A 13,870-nucleotide genomic window follows, 5' to 3' on the forward strand; every position below is an offset into this window, starting at 1 on the left:
CGGCATCCAGTCCAGAGATGGGGTGCTGGTCACCCTCCTCCTGGTCAGCTGGCCCTGAGCTCACAGAGAAAATTCGAGCACGGCCCTAGCACAACCCTCTCCCTTCTCTCAGGGCCCTGATGGCTACGTGGGGGAAGCCGGCAGCCCTGGGGAGCGAGGAGACCAAGGCTCAAAGGTAGACGGCCTGGCCAAGGGGCGGGCGGGCCAGAGCAGACGGGGCCACCACCCTCCCAGGGCCTTCTCCCTGCCCACAGCATCCAGCCTAGACGCCCAACAAGAGGCGCTGTCCCTGCAAACCAGGCCGGGAGCCATGGGGTGCCCACACATGGGGGTCATGTGGTGGCCACACACAGGGTCCATGGGGTGCCCACACACGGGGGGCCATGGGGTGCCCACACATGGGGGCGTGGGGTGCCCACACACGGGGGCTATGGGGTGCCCACACAGAGGTGGGGCATGCTCAATGGACACAGGAGGAGAATCACAAGCCCCCAGCCCCACTGGGGTCCTGTCCTGCTCCCGGGTCTGGGGAACAAGAGGCTAATTTCTTGATTTCTCCAAACACTTCCAGGGGGACCCTGGCCGCCCAGGACGCAGAGGCCCCCCAGGAGAGAATGGGGCAAAAGGAAGCAAGGCAAGTGTTCCTGGGGGCCCTGCACTGAGGCCTGTGCTACTCCATGGGGGGAAGGGTCGGTGAGGGAGGGAGGGAGGTGGTCATGCAAGCCAGCCTGGACCCTGAGCACCCCCCTCACCCCACCTCTCTGGCCCTGCTGCCAGGTAACCCTGGTGTACTGCACCCAAGGCAAACGTGGTCCCTCTGGAGGCAGCGGGCGTGAGTCCACTTGGGGCTGGGCCCTGCCCCTGGCCACTCACGCGTGTGGCCAGGCCATCACGGTAAGTGCGCCATCTCCTCCCTACAGGGCTATCAAGGCAACAACGGAGCCCCAGGAAGTCCTGGCCTGAAAGGAGCCAAGGGCGGGCCTGGGCCCCGAGGACCCAAAGGCGAGCCTGTGAGTTCACACCTGCCCAGCCCCGGGGTTCCCGTCCCCCAGGCCCCACCTTCCTGCTGAGCCACCCCGGCACACTCCCTACTCCAGGCGTCTCTGAGCCCAACGTCCTCTGGCGTCTCTAAATGTGCCCGCTTGTCCCCATGCCGCAGACACCAAGCAGGGCCACCAAAGAGTGGCCTGCAGGGCCCAACCACGCCCCTGCCAAACACTTGGTGCCTGTGAAGTAGCCCTGTGTCCCCATCTCACCCCCCTAGCAGGACACTCCTGAGGGCTAAACCTAGACCCAGATACACACGGGGCCGATCTCCGGGCTGACCCTCAGAGAGGTCGCAGCCTGAGGCCTGGCCTAATCCAGAAGGGAAGTAAGTGACCACGCAGAGAGCAGGTCCAAGCTGGTGTCAGTCATGTCACCTGAACTCCCAGCCCTCGTCATTCCTAGACCCTCGGCTGAGACAAACTGTCCTAGCACAGGACACGGTCTAGGCTGAAGCACTCTGAAGGGGGTCCCAGGCCCCACCACCAAAGTCCTTATGGCGAGAACAGAGAGTAGGGTTCCAGTGTGGCCCCCGCCATCAGGACCCCCTCTCACAAGCCTGTTTTCTGCAGGGGCGCAGGGGAGACCCTGGAACCAAGGGCAGCCCAGGTGGCGACGGGCCCAAGGGTGAGAAGGTCAGTGTCTGTGTTAGGGGAGCCTGGGGCATTGTCAGCCATGTCTGTGTCTACACTGAGGTCTCACCGGGTTGAGGGGCCAACAGGGCGCCTGTAACAAGGGATGACCAACACCCCCTCCACAGTCTACCTCAGAGAACGAAGGCGACCCCCAGGGCCTGACCATCAAGGGGCGCTCCCTGCAGGGTCTGGGAGAGCAGGAGGCACTCCGGGCTGAGGGGCCTGGGCAGTGCCAGTTCCACGCACGCCATGCACAGTTGTGCAGGCTGCACACTGCTCCACCCCCAGCATCCCCTCCCCTACCCCGCACACATGTGTTCCTATAGCTGGCACAGGAGGTCTTGTGATGAAAGCCGAGGGTGGCAAGTTCCCTGTAAAATGTGAGTGAAGGGCTCCTCTGGACATGAGTGGTGGCCCCTGCCGGCTGCATGAGGCTAAGTGGACAGGCCTGCTGTTCCAGTGTCGCCCTCCACAGTGTGCAGCCTCCTCCCCCAGGGAGTTAATGATCCCCTCTCCTACCTCCTTCGCATGCAACCCAGACTAACCTGGCCTCTCTTCTCACAGGGGGACCCTGGCCCTGAGGGGCCCCGGGGCCTGGCTGGAGAGGTTGGCAACAAAGGAGCCAAGGCAAGTGGTCATGGCTCTGGGGGTGGGAGCTGGCCATGCCCTGAATCCGTGCAGGGTTGCATCTCTGCCAGCACTGCTGAGTACAGGTTCCTCCTGAAAAAGCCGGAAGGTCTGCTGAGGCTGGGGCAGGGGAGCAGTGCTGGGCCACAGAGCTCTCTGCACTGTTAACAAGGGTGTCCTATGTCACAGGGGGGCAGAGGTGACTTTGGCTCCAAAGGAGAACCTGGGAAGAAAGGCCAGAAGGCAGTCACAGAGGCCACGTGCCCTCCTGCTGGAGGGGCTGCACCAGGAGCCCCTGCCCTCTCCTGCCCTTCACCCTTCAGACCCAGCCTGGGGGCCACTGTGGTCAGGGCTGAGGGCCTCTCGGAGGGCGGCACAGTCCCACCTTGCTCATGTCCACAGTGAGTCTCTGAAGCGCCTCGTCCCTCTTCTTTCCAGGGAGATCGTGGTTTGCCTGGACCCAGAGGTCCCCAGGGGACTGTCGGAGAGCCTGGGAAACAAGTCAGTAGCAGGACACAAAGGAGGGCCCGTGGCTCTGGGACCCAGGCCCCTCACTGCCCTTTGACCTCACTGTCCCCCTTCCCCACCCTGCAGTCCACTTGGGTCCTCCTGTCCTTGGGCAGGCAGGACACTGTCCCCACAAACCTGGGCAGTGGGACAGGGGGCATCTCACACCCTCATCCTGCCCTGCGGGGTCCAGCTTTACCAGGTGGGAGTGGGTGAGGGGGAGGCAGTGTGGGGCCTGGGAGCAGGACATGGCTCGTGGAGAGTAGAGACCTTTAGGATGCCCAGCCTCACGGGGCAGCGTGTCGCCTGGGGGTCAGAGCAGGATGAGGTCATTCCCCCTCTGTGCCGACTGCCTGCCTCCTTTCTGCTCTCAGGGATCTCGGGGAGACCCTGGTGATGCTGGTCCCCGCGGAGACTCGGGACAGCCTGGCCCCAAGGTATGCCCCCTCCCCACCCTCCAGGATGGGGCTGGGAGCCTGACCAAGTCTTCAGGAATCTGCCCGCTCAGCCCCCTTGGTGTGGGAGGACATCAGGGGCTGAGCAGAAACCCCCCCACCCCCATTTTCTCACCCTTGGGGGTGGCACATCCTCCCAAAGCGGGCCCTGCCCATGAGGCCTCTCCCCACCCGCCCCCAGTCCAGGCCAGCTGGCTCAGTCTCCACATTTTCCCACTGGACCTGCCCTGACTGGCCTCCTGTGTCCCCCAGGGAGACCCTGGCAGGCCTGGATTCAGCTATCCCGGACCCCGAGGAGCACCTGTAAGTCCTGGCACCTGCTGCGGGAGAGGTACTGGGGGAGGGCCGTGACCAGGGAAGGTTCTTGCTAGTTCTTGCTGGGCCCAGGGTGAGTGTAGAAGGGCCCAGGGCGCCAGCAAGAGAAGAGGCAGGTTTCCTGGAACCTCAGACCTTCTCCCACAGCCTGTGTGGCTCACCGTGAGGGTTGGGACGGGGCTGCAGGGCCTGCCAGCCCTTGGCCCTTGCTGAGTGACCCCTGTGCTTGCTTCCCAGGGAGAGAAGGGCGAGCCAGGCTCCCCCGGCCCCGAGGTACGTACTGTGGCGCATGGGGCCATCTGCACATCTGGCCTCCGCTGAGCTCTGGGGGTGGGAGCTAGCCATGCCCTGAATCCATGCAGGGTTGCATCTCTGCCAGCACTGCTGAGTACAGGTTCCTCCTGAAAAAGCCGGAAGGTCTGCTGAGGCTGGGGCAGGGGAGCAGTGCTGGGCCACAGAGCTCTCTGCACTGTTAACAAGGGTGTCCTATGTCACAGGGGGGCAGAGGTGACTTTGGCTCCAAAGGAGAACCTGGGAAGAAAGGCCAGAAGGGAGAACCCGTGAGTACCTTCGTGCCCAGCGCAGAGTCATGTGCGGGGACCACCCAGGGCACTGCCAGAGCCCACCTGCCCTTTTCCTTCTCAGGCAGATCCTGGTCCCCCTGGTGAGCCTGGCCCACGGGGGCAGAGAGGAGCTCCAGGACCCGAGGTAGGTCAGTCGCCATACCTTTGGCCCGGAGGCCCTGCCCCTGGGTCAGCCTGGCCAGCAGGCACCTGAACCATGTGGTCCGCAGCCCTCCCAGCCTTGGCCATGAGTGTCACCTCTTACTGTCACCTTTCCTCCTCCAGGGAGAGCCTGGCCCTCCAGGAGACCCTGGCCTCACGGTAGGTATCAGTTGGGGTTGGACTCGGGGTCCTCCTTCCTCTTAAAATCCAAAGAAAGGGCAGCAGGGACAGACAGGTCGGGGGTGAGGTCAGGGCAGGAGGTGGACAGGGTCGGCAGGCTCCCAGGAAGCACTTCTAGTCCCTCCCCATGGTTCATGCTCTGCCGGGCTGACCCAGCTGTGTTCCAGGAATGCGACGTCATGACCTACGTGCGGGAGACCTGCGGGTGCTGTGGTGAGTCGCGGCCCCCACGCGGCTACACCGGAACGCTTGTGTCCCTTGGGGGTCAAGGGACCCCTCCTGTCCAGGGGTCAAGGTCACCTGTCCTAGCCCTACCCTCCGGGTTTCATTCACTGTTTCCCACGGTGCACGCCCCTGGGGTCTAAGGGTGTCTCCATAGGCTGGGTGGGGGTCAGCGCGGCGACCCTCCCGCCCCTCGGTTCGCCCGGCCCCGCCCTTCTGCCCTGTTCCCGCTGACCCCACCCCACCGCTCTCCCGGCTCCCCACAGACTGTGAGAAGCGCTGTGGCGCCTTGGACGTGGTGTTCGTCATCGACAGCTCCGAGAGCATTGGCTACACCAACTTCACCCTAGAGAAGAACTTCGTCATCAACGTGGTCAACAGGCTAGGGGCCATCGCCAAGGACCCCAAGTCGGAGACGGGTCAGCTGCACCGCAGTGGGGTGGGGTCCGGGAGCGCCAGGCCGCAGTCTTGAGCAAAGGGGCCGGCACGCAGGGCACCTGGGATCCAGATCGAAGCCCACGGGAGAAGTCTCAGTGGGGTCGTAGCTCCGCGAGGCTGACCTCACGCCCACGCCCACTGCAGGGACCCGCGTGGGCGTCGTGCAGTACAGCCACGAGGGCACCTTCGAAGCCATCCAGCTGGACGACGAGCGCATCGACTCACTGTCCAGCTTCAAGGAGGCTGTCAAGAACCTTGAGTGGATCGCTGGCGGCACCTGGACGCCCTCGGCCCTCAAGTTCGCCTACAACAAGCTCATCAAGGAGAGCCGGCGCCAGAAGACCCGCGTGTTCGCGGTGGTCATCACAGACGGCCGTCACGACCCCCGGGACGACGACCTCAACCTGCGGGCGCTATGCAACCACGAAGTGACGGTAACGGCCATCGGCATTGGGGACATGTTCCACGAGAAGCACGAGAGCGAGAATCTGTACTCCATTGCCTGCGACAAGCCGCAGCAGGTGCGCAACATGACTCTCTTCTCCGACCTGGTGGCCGAGAAGTTCATCGACGACATGGAGGACGTGCTGTGCCCGGGTGAGTCCTGGGAGCGGGGGATGGGAGGGGAGGGCGGGGAGAGGGGAGGGATAGGGCGGGGCGGGGAGAGGTGGGGCTGCACAGGAAGGAGGAGGGGAGGGGAGGGGAGGAGAGAGGAGGGGCTCCTGGCCCCGCAGGACCTGATGGGAGTCACCAGGATCCCCGCCTCTTTTCCTCTCTCCTAGATCCCCAGATCGTGTGCCCGGATCTTCCCTGCCAAACAGGTAACGTGGGCGCCGCTGACCCCTAGACAAGTCAGCAGCCAGGGCCGTAGGGAGGGCTGCGCAGGGACCTCAGGAAATGCCCGTGCAGCCACCCCCAGGAGAAGCCTCAGGTTCCAGACCTGCGGTGGCCCAGCCTCCAGGATCCCAGCACTTCCGAGGAGGGGGCTGGGGGTGCTCAGCCGCCTCCCACCTCATGCATGTGGGGAAGGGGAGCTGCCCACTGGGCACTGCACTGGGCTCTCCAGCTACTGGTCTCAAACACACAGGTGCCCAGAGGGACAGAAACCCCAGGGCTGCCTAGGGCTGAAGCCCTGGGTTCATACATGAAATGGCTGGTCTTAAACCCTCCAGGAGGTGAACACATCCACAGCCCAGGGGCCGCTGGGCGAGGGGGCGGGGCCTCTGCCCTGACAGCCCCATGCTGCTGCTGCCCCGCATCACTGGTCTGATCTTCCATCCGGAAGCAGGCGTTTCGGGGGCCATGCCCCAGGCCCAACCTGTTTGCACTAGTGTGGGAGGCTGGGGACCCACAGAGGCTGCTCCAAGGGATCTCTCAGGCAGGGGACAGGGCAGGATGGCATCATCCAGCTCCACTGGGCATCGAGCTGCTGTCTGCTACAGTGACTGGGCCATGGAGGTGCCCAGGGACACCAGGAGCTGAGCCCTCACAGCTCGCCCTGCCCTCGCCAGCCGAGTCGTAGAGCCAGCACTGGATCCTTGTGCTGAGTTGTGGGTACTGGGCCGGTCCTGCAAGTGGGACCTCTGGGGCTGACTCTGGAAGGCAGTGGGCAGGGGCCAGGCTGGACTGGGCTGCTGGCGGGTCAACATTGACGGGAACACGGGGCCTGTGTCCACATCCATGTCTGCCATGAAGTCGGTGCTGGGGTAGGCTCCTTCTAGGCGTCAGATGGGCCCCTGGGTAGGCTCAAAGACTCCAAGGCAGCCTGAGGAGAGGGAGTATGTTGACTTGGGGACAAGGGTCCCTACTCTTATTCTGACAGAGAACTTCCAAGGAAGTGCTCCTGAGGTTGTACCAGTGACCACGCCATGGCCGATGGCAAGCAGTGGGGTCATCCCAGAGACAGCCTGGGCCTGAGGTCCCCAGAGTCAGCTGGAGACAGTGGTGTGTGGTGCCAGAGCCACCCAACCCCCAGAGGCTGACCCAGTAGCTCCAATCCCTGTCTCCTCCAGGGCGAAATGGGCTGGTATCCCCACAGAGACACAGACAACCCATGGTCAGGACACCCAAGTCCTCCCAGGGTAGGAGCCCTGTGGTCAGGTGACCTCTTGAGGGCAGAAACCTGACCCCAGCCCTGGTGCCAGGGCCCAGCAGTCATCTTGCTGGGGAAGTGTCGAGTCTCTCACCACGGGCAGTCAGCTGAGGGTCTCTGTAGATGCTTCTCACAAGCTGAGGCTGGTCCCCCCATTCCTAGTTACTGAGAGTCTGTCATTAATATGTGTGGGATTTTGTCAGATACTTTTTCTGCACCTATGATATGATTGGGTGGTGTTTCTTCTTTAGCTTGTCAACATCATGGGCTACAGTCTTTGCATTTTAAATGTTGACCCAGCCTTACAGACCTGACATAGATCCCACTTTGTCATGGTGTGTAATATATATATACGTATATATATGTGTGTGTGTGTGTGTGTGTGTGTGTGTGTGTATATATATATATATATATATTCACACACTGTTGGGCTTCCCTGGTGGCTCAGCAGGTAAAGAATTCACTTCCAATACAGGAGACACAAGTTCAATCCCTGGGTCAGGAAGATCCCCTGGAGGAGGGCATGGCAACCCACTCCAGTATTCTTGCCTGAAAAAAATCCCATGGACAGAGGAGCCTGGCCGGCTACAATCCAAAGAGTCGCAAAGAGCTGGACATGACTGAACAACTGAACACACATAGACTGTTGGATTCAGTTGCTAGTATTTTGTTGAGGATCTTTGCATCTGTGTTCATGAGAGATGAACAGGGCTGTGTGACCTTTCTTGTGATGTCTTTGATTTTGATATTAGAGTGATGCTGGTCCCCAGCTTGGTGATCTCGCTTCTCCTGAGCCTCCAGGACCTGACAGTGAAAGGGAACAGACCCCTGAGAGACCTTTTCTCCCTTCTCCTAACTCTTCCTTTTACTAAACTCACAATCTCATTCTCCTTTTTGTTTTTTTTTTTTAATTTCCACCCTGTCCTCTTTTTCTTTAATATTTGTTTGGCTGCATTGGGGCTTAGTTGTGGATGCTAGGTCTTTGTTACAGCATTTGAACTCTTCATTGTGCATGTGTGATCTAGTTCCCTGACCAGGGATTGAATCTGGGCCCCCTGCATTGGGAGTGTGGCATCTTAGCCACCACCAGGGAAGTCTCTCATTTCCTGTAGAATGATTTTAGATTTCCAAGTAAATTAGACACTGTGCCCAGAGAGGAAGAGAGCAGATGTAACTACAGAATGTGCTCCTTGACACTAGTGGACTCTGTCCAGCATGCTGAGGGCTGAGCAGACAAGGCGCAGGGGGATGCGGCCTGCTCTCGTGCAGCCTGGACCTTCTGGGCCAAGTGGTCCTGTCCACCCAGAGACTCAGTCACATCTGGGCTTGGACTGAGCTGGGTGGCAACTCAGCTGGGGCAGAACCATGAAGCTGTCAAACAGAAACAATGCTGGACACCAGTCAAGACAGTAAAGGCAGGTTTTCCTCCATGACAGCTGCTGTAGGAGGCAGGAAAGCCAGGAGGCCTGAGCCCTGCTCCCCACACCAAGGCCAGGGCTCTGGAAGGCTGGGGCCCAAAGGAAGGGCGCAGGGCAGGGCAGGGGTGGGGCCGTGGGCCGGGCCACCTGGACGAGCTAACTGGACATACCAAGGCCCCCCAAGGACAGGAGGCCTTGGGCCCATTGGGCCCAGAGGGTAGGCCCTGACCTCCCCAGAGACAGGTGGGTAGAGAGCGAGAGGCTCACTGAGCAATTATTCCTTGGTCCTCGGAGATGGCTCTGGGCCCGGAGATTTACATCTAAAGGGCAAGGTAGATTTGTCTAAAGAAATTGCTCCAGAGGGGCTCCAGGGGCCACCTACCTAGCACCAGGCAGGGCTGAAACAGGCAGGAAATTCTCCCAGCAGTGCTGAGGCCTTCCCAGGGCAGGGCCCTGAGCTGTCAGCAGCTACCAGGCCGGGTCCATTTCAGAAGCCATCGTGCTAAGAGTCTCGCGGTTCTCGAGCTCTTGCTCCATCTCCTCGGGGCTCCCTGAAGCCCCACTTGGCCTTGGCACTCGGTGCCAACAGTGAGGGAGCTGCAGCCTCTCTGGCTCCTCATCTAACCCCTGGCTGAGCCTTTGGCCCCTCCTCGTCTCCGAGGAGAGAAGCGGCCGGAGGCATGCTCATACCCACCATATCCCTGAAAGGCCTCTCTGGAATCCCCCGCAGATGGACCGTGGCCTGGCGGCGAGCCCCCGGTTACCTTCCTCCGCACGGAAGAGGGCCCGGATGTCTCCTTCCCCAGGACCATCCCCCTGATCCAACAGTTGCTAAACGCCACGGAGCTCACGCAGGACCCAGCCGCCTACTCCAAGCTGGTGGCTGTGCTGGTCTACACCGCGGAGCGGGCCAAGTTCGCCACAGGAAACGAGCGGCAGGACTGGATGGACCTGTTCATTGACACCTTTAAACTGGTGCACAGGGACATCGTGGGGGACCCCGAGACCGCGCTGGCGCTGTGCTAAAGCCGCAGGGTGCAGCTCCACCTGGCTGCATGAGCTCCTGGGGGCTGCCTGCCTTATACTGCCAGGCTTGAGACAGCAAGAAGCTGTTCTCTCAGTCTGGAGGCCAGAAGTCCAAAGTCAAGATGTCCTGGGCCACACACCCTCTGGGCCTCTAAGAGAGGGTCCTTCCTGCCTCTCCAGCTCCCCTCTCTGCCTCTGTGGTCATGAGACCTCTCCCCTTCCCCTCTGCCTCCTCCTACAAGGACTCTTGTGGTGGCATTTAGGGCTAGATAACCCAGGATAGTCCCCCCCATTTCAAGGGAATTGTTCATTGAATTCCGTCTGCAAAGTCCTTTTTGCTGTATAAGGTCACAGTCACAGAATCCAGCATTAGGACCTCTTGGGGGCCATTATCTGGCCAGAAAGAGAAACCAGCAGAGCCTCACAGACGACCAAGCTCCTGGCTCCACCGCTGGCCTCTGCCCAGGGCCCCTGTGCAGTCCTCTTGTCCCCTAGCTGAGACATTGAGTAAACTCCCCCTGCCTACACCACCAATCCCTACATCTTAGACTCTGCCTGCCAGGGACACACGGGGAGCTTGCTGGGCAGTTTCAGTCCAGCTCGAAGCTGCTCTTCATCTGTACCACCACCAAGATAAGCTGCATCATTAGTAAGCTCCTTAAAAAAAGAAAAAAAAATCTACCAAACCCCTTGCTCCTCTGCCAGGAGCAGCACTCCAAGGACACACCCAAGCGTGTCCTTCAGGTGCTGTGAGCTCATCTCAGACATTCTATAAAAGCTGAAAAGCAAGGTACCTGAGTGTGTGCTGTGGTCAGCGGCTTGCTGGGGTGAATTGGTTGCTTGCTGGATCTTGAGGATGACCCATGCGGCACAGGGGGGGCGGGGGTCACCTGGTGCCTGCAGGACCCAAACAGGACCTTGCCCTCCTCATGGTTGCTGCCAAGGATCAGGATCTCCTTTTGATGGGGCCCCTGTGTGCCCAGCCCCGGGTCAGCACACCTGAGCTGTGACCAGAGCCCTTTCCTGCCCAGGTCAGGAGGGGTGACCAAGGGCTGAGGAGCTAGACCCAAGTGGGGAGGACCAGCCTGGTCCATGCCGAGCCCTGATGGCGGTTAGAGTTGAGATCTCAGCAGTAGCTTGGGGGAGGGGCTTGGCTGCACATTCCTGGCCTATGGACGGGGACCGAGCCTGTGGTCTCTTCTGTGTGTGGAGCGAGTTTTCAGCCTGTGTAGTGGCATGCCCCCTAGGTCTAGCGTCAGCCTGGCAGCAATCTTGCCCGCACACTGTCCAGCATGTCCAGGCTGGTGACTGCCCAGATGAGGGCAAGGGTGTCCTGGCCACACCTGTGCCCACTGCCTACCAAAGCCTCATCTAGTTGAGGGGCCCCTCTCTCTAACATTCCCAAGGCTGGAGAGAGATATGGCCAGAGGCGGGTCGTTGAGTCTGAGGATCTTCTTGAGATCTTTTTACACAATCACACCCTCATCCCCCATGGACTGTGATCCTTTGGGGGCGTATCCAATTCTTGGGTCAAAAAAAGGGGCTTTATGGACCCCTCCCATGAGGGCCTGGAGGCTGCTGGGCAGAGATGGTACTGGTAGAGTGAAAAGGGACCCCTCAGTCTCAGGGTTGGGGACATTTCCTGGTGGCAGCACAACCAAAAGAGACGGTGTCGGTCTCAGGGAGACAGGTGGGAGTCTGCACCAAAGTCCTGGGCGCTGTCAGGTGGGGGAGCTCCCAACCCGAGTGACCTTGGGGGAAGCTCCTGTGGGCGGGGTGAGCGTAAAGAGGCGAGTGAGGGCGTGGCCCGGTGGGCGCTGCAGGGGCCAGGCCGCCGGGCCTCACGTGGGTCGCCCGCGCACCACCCCTTCTCGCTCCTAGAGCTGTACGTGGCCCAGTGCACACAGCGACCAGTGGACATCGTCTTCTTGCTGGACGGCTCTGAGCGGCTGGGCGAACAGAACTTCCACAAGGTGCGGCGCTTCGTGGAGGAGGTGTCCCGACGGCTGACCCTGGCACGCAGGGACGACGACCCACTCAACGCACGCGTGGCACTGCTGCAGTTCGGGGGCCCGCGTGAGCAGCAAGTGGCCTTCCCGCTGACCTCCAACCTGACCGTCATTCAGGAGGCACTGGCGAACGCGCAATACCTCAACTCCTTCTCTCATGTGGGCGCGGGCATTGTGCAGGCCATCAACCAGGTGGTGCAAGGCGCTCGGGCTGGGGCGCGCCGCCACGCGGAGCTGTCCTTTGTGTTCCTCACCGACGGCGTCACAGGCAACGACAGCCTGGACGAGGCGGTACACTCCATGCGCAAGCAGAACGTGGTGCCCACTGTGGTGGCTGTGGGTAGCGACGTGGATGCGGACGTGCTCTCCAAGATCAGCCTGGGTGACCCGGCTGCCGTCTTCCGCGAGAAAGACTACGACAGCCTGGCCCAGCCCAGCTTCTTCGACAGGTTCATCCGCTGGATCTGCTAGCGCCCCCTGCCCCCCACCAACCCTCCCCTGGCCCCTGTACCCCCACCAGGCCCAGGGCTGGTGACTCCTGCCCCACGGGCTCTGTCCTCCTGTCCATGGTGCTACTCCAACCCCACTGAGAGGTCCAGCCGCCGAGGACTGAGTCTCCACATATGGATATAAAGTCAGGAGCAAAGGACCCCAGCCCACCCAGCTCCTACCGGGAATCCCATAGCTCTGGGCACCCCAGCCCTCCTCTCTTCTTCACTGTCTGCCCTCACCCTGCCCTTTATGCCCTCCCGGGACCCCAGAAGCTTCCTGGGGTGCACTTCTCCAGTGGACCTCCCTCAGCCCAACCTCATTCACAGATTCATCCTTCCCCCCACCCCTCCTCCACAAAGGCTCTCTGCCAGCTCTAACAGCCCCGCTGCCATGCTTCCAGGTTTCTAGGGGTCACCTCCCCCATCAGACTGAGCTATGACAGCAGGCCTCATACCTCCCTGTGTGCACACACCCCAGTCCAATAAAGGCTTTGACCCCTCTTGCTCCCCAGCTTCCAAGTGACTGTACCAATAGGGATTCATGTAACCCCCAGGACTGATCATATCGCTGGGTCCCCCGAATTGTTCTGTGCACCGATACGTTGCTGGGCTTGGTCCCCTGTCCTTTCGTGTTCTGGGCTGAAATGTGTCTCTCTTCCCCGAACTCCCAACGTTCAAGTCCTTCCAGACACCTCACTCCCAAGGGACAGGATGGCCTCTACCATGGAATTCACCTCTCTCTAGTTGACTTGGGGCTGAAAACAATGTACTTGGTTGATGAAGTCTCACTCTGTCCCCAGACCAGGGCCAGAGTGCTTTAGGGGCACTTGTTGGTGTTTGCTTGACGATATTTGTGGATAAAGATAGATGGTGGAGAGATGATGGAGAGGTGATAGAAATAGAGGGTAAATAGTTAAGTGATAGAAAAAGATGATAGGTAGGTAGATTGATTGATTGATGGGTATATTGATGATTTTAACAGAGTGATAGATGATAGATGTAGATAGAGGAGAAATGAGACAGAGGCTTTTTTTTTCTGGCAGCCTCGGTGACTGTGTTTAGACACCCAGGTCTTTTAAGTTCACCCTCTGGGAAGTGCCCTCTTAAACCTGGGCTGTTTATTATCTGCAGGACCTGGCCTAGCAAAGGGCCTCAACATGGGGTCTTAAACACAGTCTGGAGGCCAGCGGTTGACCAGGTGTCCAGGTGTCTGCAGGGCCACCATCCCCCCCAAGGCTCTTGGGAGGGATCTTTCCAGGTCCTCCAGCTCCTGTCGCCCCTCGACCTGCAGCATCCGTCAGACCTTTACACATGTTCTCCCGGCCTGTCTGTGTCCACGTTTCCCTTTTGCACACGGACACAGTCATGTTGGATTAGGGCCCATTCCACCCAGGATGACCTCATCTCAGCTAATCACAGATGCCATGACTCTACTTCCAAATAAGGTCAAATTCTGAGGTGGGGGCTAGGACTTGAATGTGAGAGTTTGGGAAAGGGAGACACAGTTCAGCCCAGGACATGGGGAGGGGGCATGAGACTGACTCACTTTGCCTCTCCTCATCTGCCTGTATAGCCTGTAGCTGGAGGGCAGGATATTGCACCAAGTACCTTCCCTTCCTCCACCCCTCTCTCCCGCTAGAGAACCCAACAAAATGCCAGCACAGGACAGAGAAGAGCGCCCCAGGC

General features: G+C 60.2%; 1 protein-coding gene across 17 annotated transcripts in view; it reads left to right on the top strand.

Annotated features, from left to right (window-relative positions):
- COL6A2 (collagen type VI alpha 2 chain) overlaps positions 1–12,689 on the top strand; it is a 32,255-nt gene extending 19,566 nt beyond the window's left edge. For 8 of the 17 annotated variants that reach the window (XM_081570194.1, XM_081570196.1, XM_081570191.1 and 5 more), the window contains 17 exons: positions 113–175; positions 572–634; positions 921–1,010; positions 1,617–1,679; positions 2,244–2,306; positions 2,745–2,807; positions 3,188–3,250; positions 3,521–3,571; positions 3,821–3,856; positions 4,081–4,143; positions 4,229–4,291; positions 4,432–4,467; positions 4,656–4,701; positions 4,977–5,129; positions 5,293–5,745; positions 5,931–5,969; positions 11,566–12,689. In XM_081570194.1, the coding sequence (XP_081426320.1) occupies positions 113–175; positions 572–634; positions 921–1,010; positions 1,617–1,679; positions 2,244–2,306; positions 2,745–2,807; positions 3,188–3,250; positions 3,521–3,571; positions 3,821–3,856; positions 4,081–4,143; positions 4,229–4,291; positions 4,432–4,467; positions 4,656–4,701; positions 4,977–5,129; positions 5,293–5,745; positions 5,931–5,969; positions 11,566–12,164 (2,007 nt within the window). In that variant the 3' untranslated portion in view covers positions 12,165–12,689. Of the gene's footprint in view, positions 1–112; positions 176–571; positions 635–920; positions 1,011–1,616; positions 1,680–2,243; positions 2,311–2,744; positions 2,808–3,187; positions 3,251–3,520; positions 3,572–3,820; positions 3,857–4,080; positions 4,144–4,228; positions 4,292–4,431; positions 4,468–4,655; positions 4,702–4,976; positions 5,130–5,292; positions 5,746–5,930; positions 5,970–9,388 lie in introns of all 17 variants that reach the window. The other 9 variants (XM_081570207.1, XM_081570208.1, XM_081570205.1 and 6 more) reach the window with 3 other exon arrangements.
- The last annotated feature ends 1,181 nt before the right edge of the window (positions 12,690–13,870 follow it).

This window comes from Giraffa tippelskirchi, chromosome 2, assembly GCF_054371585.1.
Source record: "Giraffa tippelskirchi isolate mGirTip1 chromosome 2, T2T-mGirTip1v1.2.pri, whole genome shotgun sequence".
Lineage (NCBI taxonomy): Eukaryota > Metazoa > Chordata > Mammalia > Artiodactyla > Giraffidae > Giraffa > Giraffa tippelskirchi.